Consider the following 7,547-nt stretch of genomic DNA (forward strand, 5'->3'; position numbering starts at 1 on the left):
CCTCCCCAGCTTTCCTGGAGCCCCTTCAGGCACTCAAAGGTGCTCCAAGGTCTCCTCAGATCCTTCTCCTCTCCAGGCTGAACACCCCAACTCTCTCAGAGCTGCTCCAGCCCTCGGATCATCTCCGTGGCCTCCTCACTCCACCAGCTCCGTGTCTTTCTGGTGCTGGGGGCTCCAGACCTGGCCCCAGTTCCCCAGGAGGGTCCCACCAGAGCAGAGCAGAGCAGAGGGGACAGTCCCCTCCCTGGCCCTGCTGCCCATGCTTCTTTTCATGCTGCCCAGGACACAGGGGTTCCTGGCTTGGTTCCTCTTGAGCTTCTTACCCACCATCCCCCCAGGCCCTTCTCTTTAGGGCTGTTCTCCATCCACCCTCCCCCAGCCTGGATTTGTGTCCTGACCCAGGGCCAGGACCTTGGCCTGGCTGATCTCCATGAGGTCAAGGCATGGCCCCACCTTCCAGCCTCTCCAGCTCCCTCTGGTTGCCCTCCCTGCTGAGATGTTCTGAATTTCTCTCCTTCCAGCCCAGCGTTCTAATCCTGAGCTAATTGTCTTTTGGAGGCCGAACTGGTTTGACCTGGGATTAAAAGGAGAATATTTCATATAAAATCTGGCACATCCAGCTGGGCTGAATGAGGTTCCTGCTCTGGAGAATCTTGGACATGGATGTCTGGAGGTTTTGAGGGACTTGAGGTGTGTTTCCTCAGGTTCTCCCTCCATCATTCCAGCCTGGACTGTGCAGATCCCAGTTGGGACAGCGGGATATTGACCTGTGTCTGTGCTCAGTGGGGAGGAGAATGTGCCCATCACGTGTTGGTCACCTGAACAATCCATGTGTGCCAGAGGGAGGGGTGGGTAGGAGAGCAAACTACAAGCTTCCTCAGTAGAGGTGGTAGTTTCCTGGCTGTCCACACAGGTGGCAATTCAAGAAAGACTTTTCACCACCACCCAACGTGGGTGGTGCTGGCGCGTGGGCGTGGGACCTGCCCGTGGAGCACAACAAGGCGTGGAGGGCAGGGCAGGAATTGACTCCTCCAGACGTGTTGACTCCTCCAGACGTGTTGACTTCTTCCTCGTGTGTGTTCCTCCTGGAATTGGGTGGGTTTGGTGCCATTGTTGTCCCTTCTGTCCCCTCCCCAGGCCGAGGCGCGCCTGGCAGCCAAGCGGGCGGCGCGGGCGGAGGCGCGGGAGATCCGGATGAAGGAGCTGGAGAGGCAGCAGAAGGAGGTAAGGACGTGGCTTCTTTTGCCTTGGGAGGTCTTTGGATCATCATCTTTCCTGGGTTGAGAAACAAATCACCTGCTGGGAGGTGATGGTGGGAATGAAGCCACCCAGGAGAATCTGGTGGGAGTTTGATCCTGGGGATGCCAGTTTGGTTATTCCCAGGAAAGGTTGTTGGTTAGTTAATAATTCCTCTTTGATGATAAACTTGGATGTTCGCAGCTCGGTGGTGTGTCTGGTGGTGGGTTCTTAGCACTTGGTAAGGAGTCTAATGAGTGTGGAGGGTTCATGGCCCTGGTTGTGACTCCTGGAAGGTGTTTTGGTTGCCTCTAAAAGTGGTTGGAGAAATGGTGGTTGGAAAAATGGCAGGAGTCATGGTAGAACCTGAGCTTGGGAGATGATCATCTTCTCTGTGTTTGGTTTAAGCACAGGGGGTTGGAACTAGGTGGGTCTTGAAGGTTCCTTCCAAGGCAAACCAGTCTGGGATTGGGAAGGGGAGGAGAATGAAGCGGTTTGGGGGGAGAGGCTTTGGAAGAGCTGTGATGATCACCCAAGGTGTTTCATGGCAGCACCACCTGCTGTGGTGCAGCTGGTCACCCCCATGGAGATCAGCAGCTGGTACTGCAGGGGGTGTCCTAGGGAAGTGGAATTTGGGCTGGGAAACCAAACCTTGGGTTTGGAAAACTAAACCTTGAGTGCCTCTCGTGCAGGCGGCAGCTGAAGACATTGAGGTCCTGGTGTCTCGTCGTCACCGTGGTCCTTTTCCTCCACTACATCAATTCCCACATTCCCACAGGTGAACAATTGGGACACTTGTTCTCCTGCTTCCCAAGGCTCTCTAGAACCAGGTGGAGGAGCTAAAAAGCAAGGAATCCATTTCTTGGCCCTGTGTGTGGGGACTTACTCAGGCTGAGAAGAGCCTGCATGTCCTGACAGACTTCTTGTGGAGCATGGGTGGCTTGGGAATGTCTTGGTTCAGCTTCCAAGCTGCAGACATGGCCAGGAAGGGGGGGTTGGGATCTTTGGGTTGGGCCTGGGAATTGTCTCCTTCCCTGCCCCTGTGTCTCATTTTCCTTGTTTGACACCTCATGGTGAGTCCTGGGTGGGATGTGACCAATGTTCTGTTGCCATCCGAAGAGAAGCTGCGGTGCAAAAGCAGCAGGTGTCCAGGGTGGTTCTTCTCTGAGGAGTGTTTCTCCAGGTGGAAGGAGCAGCAGCTTCATTAGGGAGATCGTTAAACATCTGGTGCTGATTTGGTAGTGGTGTGTGGAGGGAGCATCAAGGGCTGGTCACAACTGTGTGGGTAAAGCTCAGGGGTAAATGGGGAGGGCTTATAGGGAGATCTTCTGTGTCCAGTTCTGGAGATCTGCTGGGACCAGGTCTGGAGGCACCAACACAGGGAGGATGTGGAGCGTTTGGAAAGAGAGAGGAGGCCATGGAGAGAATCTGAGGGCTGGACGCTCTGAGAGAGTTGGGGTGTTCAGCCTGGAGAGGAGAAGGATCTGAGGAGACCTTGGAGCACCTTTGAGTGCCTGAAGGGGCTCCAGGAAAGCTGGGGAGGGGCTTTGGACAAGGGTTTATGGTGAGAGGACAAGGGAGAAGGGATTAAAACTGGAAGAGGAGAGATGGAGGTTGGACATGAGGAGGAAACTCTTCCCTGTGAGGATGGTAAGACACCGGAACAGGTTGTGAAGTTGTGGCTGCTCCATCCCTGGCAGTGTTGAAGGGCAGGTTGGATGGGGCTTGGAGCAACCTGGGCTGGTGGGAGGTGTCCCTGCCCATGCAGGGGGGTTGGAGCTGGATGATTTAGTGAACTTGGGAGTGAAATCCAAGATGCCTCTTAAGAAATCTCTTGGAAGCCTCTTGTGAAGCAGGACACTCTTGTGCTGGAATGGTTGGAGGAGAAGTCCCTTAGTCATCCTTGTATCCTGCACTGGACTCTCCCCAGTAGATCCCTGTCCCTCTGGAACTGGGGAGCCCAGAACTGGACACAGCACTCCAAGTGAGGTCTCACCAGGGGCAGGAGAACCTCCCTCCATCTGCTGGACACACTCCTGATGCACCCCAGGACACCACTGGCCTTCTTGGCCACCAGGGCACATATTTGTCCCTGGAGAACTTATTGTCCACCAGGACTCCAAGGTCCCTCTCCACAGAGCTGCTCTCTAGCAGGTCACCTCCTGGCCTGCCCTGGTGCCTTTGGTTGTTCCTCCCCAGTTCCTCTGCACTTGTTGAACCTCATGGGGTCCCTTTGCCCAGCCCTCCAGCCTGTCCAAATCTGCCCACCAGCTGCTTTCCAAGGGGAATATTGGATGTTCCTTTGGGTTCTCCACTTGTGGTGCTGATGGTTTCCTGTCCTTCCTGTGTGGATCAGGAGCTTCTTCCCTTCGGGATGAACTGTGGAATGTTGGGATTGGGTCATTCATTCACCTCAGCTTTTTGTTTCCTTCTTTCTTCCTTGTTTCCACCCCCCTGCCTTAGATCTACCAAGTCCAGAAGGTAGGAATTGTTCCCCACATCCCTCTTGGCATGGGTGTGTTCCCACCTTCCCAGAGGATTCAAACCTGCCTAGACACTTGGGGTCATTTCTTTCCTACTGGGAAAGGAAGAGGAAAAAGAGCAGGAGGGAAATTTGGGAAAGGTGCCACCATGGAGGGGGTGGAGGCTCCATGAAGAACCTTCTGGGGGACATGAAGGGTTTTCAGGCTGGGAATGGTGGTGGGGCCTGAGGTTGGGAATGGTGGTGGGGCTTGAGGTTGGGAATGGTGGTGGGTTGAGGCTGGGCAGATCTCAAGAAGTTCCAGCAGAACTTCCAGCTGACTTGGTTGGCAGAAAATCCCTGGGGAAAATCAGGGAATAACCTGTTGGAATTCCTCCTTATTTGCAAATTGACTTGAGGGCCTTTTGATGGGAATGTTTTTCTCTCCCTCAAATCCAAGTCCTACCTCACAGTCAAGTTTTCCCTCCTCCCAGTTCTCTTTCCCATCGCTCCAAACAAAGGCAAAGATGATAAGAATAATGATAATACTAATTAATAATAATACTAATTATAGATGTTACTCCCTGTGAGCTCTGGGGCTCTGTCCTGCCTCCCAGCAGGTGAAGTGGTGGGATCCAGAAGGAGAAATATCTCCAAGGAGGTTTTTCAGGGATGGAGGGAACATCTCATCCCTCAAGCCTGTAGTTTTCCACCTGATTATTCCCTTTTTTTCCCCTCCCCTGAGGAATTTTCCTTCCTTGCTGAGTGAGAAGTTTGTCCTCAACCCTCCTGCTTGTGTCCTGCACGGCTCCTTCCCCTGGCCCAGCACCTTGTGTCCTCCTGGGAAATGTTCTCCTCCTGGAAATGCTGGTTCCTTCTGGAATTGCTCATTGGAATTGCTCATTGAGAGCCAATCATGGGCTCTGCTCTTCCATCCTGATCCCACCACCCTGCCCACAAACCCACCTTCTCCCTGTCTTGATGGACCCAATTGGAGCGACTCCAGTTGGCATCATGGATTCTTGTCCATCCTGGACATCCATTCCTGGATGGGAATTGATTCCATTTGCAGCCCCATTGAGGGGGGAGGAGATGGCTTAATGGGAACCTGGACGTGGAGGAGGAGACAAGTGGGTGAACCTCACCACATCCCACAGCCAGGCCACCCTCCCTTGGAGAGGAGATCTGAGCTGGGATTCTCTCTCCATGGCCTGAATTATTTCATTGTCATCTCACTTTCCAAGGCAACTTGAGCCTGGCAATCAGGAGCCCCAGGTGGCTGGAGAGGCAGGATGTCCCTGTGGACCTTCCATGGGACTCTCCAGGCAGAGCAGGACACGGCTGAGCCCAGGAGAAGGTGAGGGAGGGCAGGGCAGGAGAAGGAAGCAGCCTTGGATTGTCCAGCATCTTCATCCACCATCCCTCCACCTTCAGAAAAGACACTTCAGTTCCACAGTTCTAAATATGGTTTATTAATTGGTTTATAATATTTTTAATTGATTTATATTTTTATTGATTTTAATTGATTTTTAATATTTTTCATTTCTAATATATTTGTTTGACTTTAATTGATTCTTAATATTCTAATAATTGTTTATTTTAATAGATTTTTATTTTAATAAATATTTTTACTTGTTTTTAATTTGATTTTTAATTTTAATTGATTTTAAAAAAATATTTTATTTTTAATTTATTTTAATTTTAAATTGATTTTTACTATTTTAACCTATTTTAATATTTTTACTAGATTTCTAATATTTTAAATCATTTTCTAATGTCAAAAACCCCCCAGATGTCCCTCTGAGGGCCAAAAAAAAAAGCCTCGTGGGCTCCATCTCACCTGATCTTGGGTTTGACTCGATGATCTTGAAGTTTTTTTTTCCAACCTTGGTGGTGGTTCCAGTGTTCTCAGACCTGCAGGTTCCCCCAAACACGAGCTCTTGGACTTGATTTTCTTTCCTCAAGTTCTAAAAATCCCACAAGACATGTGGTGGTTCCTGGAGGAGCCCACTTGGCCGTGGTCTTTCCCACCCGGGCCCACGATGGGCAGCAGGACAAGGGCAAGGTCTGAAGTGCCTGTTTGGGGAGGACGAGGAGTCCTGTGGGTTCAGGGGATGTGTCTGGTGGAACTGGAGGTTCCTTGGGGAATTCCCAGTGTGGTGCCAAGAAGTGCTGGACTGGGAAGAAGGTCAGGAGGGAGAGCTGACTAAGGACAGGTTGGGGTTTGGTGGTGAAAAGCAGAGAGCTCTCCAGTCATGACGTGTGTCTTCTTCTGGCCGTCTTGGTGGGACTACCAGAGCCCTGCAGAGGAGCTGTGGGAGCAGCAAACGGGAGCAGACGGGGATCACTTGTGTCCTCTCCCGTTTGACTTTGCAGTTGGATGAACAACCAGACCTACCACGACCTGACAGACCTTTTCATCCTGCCTCCCCAGCCCTGGTGGTGAGACTTGACCAAAGTGGGTCAAGGAACTCAAGCCTGGTTGCTCCTCCTGCTCCCATTCCCTTCTCTGCTCCTGAGGAGGAACAAGGTGCTGAGGGACCCCAGGTGGATCCCAAATCCTGCTCCCCCTTCCCGGGCAGGTGACACTGGTGGCTCTGGTGGCACTTGGCCTTCACGTTGGTGTGTGTGGAGCTGTGGAGCTTGGCCCTGCATGTCTGAGACCTCCTCTGGTTGCCTTCCTCACCTAAAGTTTTCTTTTCTTCTCCTTTTCTTCCCTTTTCTGTCCCTAGAAGTATTATGGTCTGGATTCTAAGTGGGGAGACATCGAGCAATGGATGGTAGGCCTCCAGCCAGCGTCGCTCCACGGCTGCCATGGGCTGGGGTTTTGGAGAGTCCCCAGAGGGTGGGATGTCGTGGAGATGGAAATTCCACTGTCACCACAAGGGTTCTTGCCAGGTGGCTTCAAGGTGATGGGGGTTTGGTGAGGAGCCACCTTGGGGATGACTCACCTTGAGCCCCTGAAGCCCCTCCTGGTGCAAGGAGCCCTCACACAGGGGTGGGGAGAAAGGAATGAGGGGGGAAAAGGGGCTTTTCTGCCCCCACAAGGAGGTCACCTGCCATGGTTTGGTCTGAGACTCTGTCTGTCTCTCCTCTCTGTCCTTCCAACACCATCTCCCTCTGTCTCTGCTGCCCAGGAGGACAGTGAGCGTTGTTCCCGCCGGGCCCGCAGGAACCCCTCGGTTGGTATCTCCTCCTGCTTTGGTCTTCTGCCCCAGCCATGACACACAAACACCTGCAGAGGACACTGCTTTGGGGACAGGACCAAACCCAACCCCAACCCCCACCCCCTGCCCCCTCAGCCCTCTGCCCAGCCTCCCAGGAGCTGTGGGAGGTGTGGAAGGGGGGACCACCCAACCCTTCCTGGGTCTTGTTTGGATTTGATTCCATAAACCAGGAACCTTCTACCTTGTCACAGAGCAGGGAGGACCCAGGGAACTTGTGAGAAACCTTGATGGTGGTTCTGGGGACAAGGGGGGGGTGACTGGAACCACTCACTGGGGCTCAATGTCCTTCTGTTTGAAGGCCCATCCTCCTGCAGGGTCTTGCCTCCCCTTCTCTCCCACCTGCCCCTCCACCCCGGCCTGTCAAGTGTCTTCTCCTCATCCTTCCCTTCTGGTTTTAGACTTGACTTTTTCCCCCAGGCCTCGGATGAAGAGGAGCTGGTGTCACTGGGTGCCCGTGGAAGCCTGAGGGTGGGTACAACCAGACCCCCTAACATCTCCCCATTGTTCGTCTGCCCTCAACTGCTGGGTTGAAGGTCTTCTCCTCCCCCAAGTTCCCAACTTGCCAGCAGTTCTGGGCTTGGAGCTGGATGATCTTTCCCATTGCCCTTCTCCTTCACTTCTGC

General features: G+C 52.9%; 1 protein-coding gene across 1 annotated transcript in view; it reads left to right on the forward strand.

The window, feature by feature from the left end:
• LRRFIP1 (leucine rich repeat (in FLII) interacting protein 1) overlaps nt 1-7,547 on the forward strand; it is a 28,666-nt gene that overhangs the window by 7,878 nt on the left and 13,241 nt on the right. Inside the window, exon 3 of the mRNA XM_010005454.1 lies at nt 1,138-1,224. Within this exon, the coding sequence (XP_010003756.1) occupies nt 1,138-1,224 (87 nt within the window). The remainder of the gene's footprint in view (nt 1-1,137; nt 1,225-7,547) is intronic.

Source organism: Chaetura pelagica, unplaced genomic scaffold (assembly GCF_000747805.2).
Source record: "Chaetura pelagica isolate M959 unplaced genomic scaffold, ChaPel_1.0 scaffold329, whole genome shotgun sequence".
Taxonomy (NCBI): Eukaryota; Metazoa; Chordata; class Aves; order Apodiformes; family Apodidae; genus Chaetura; species Chaetura pelagica.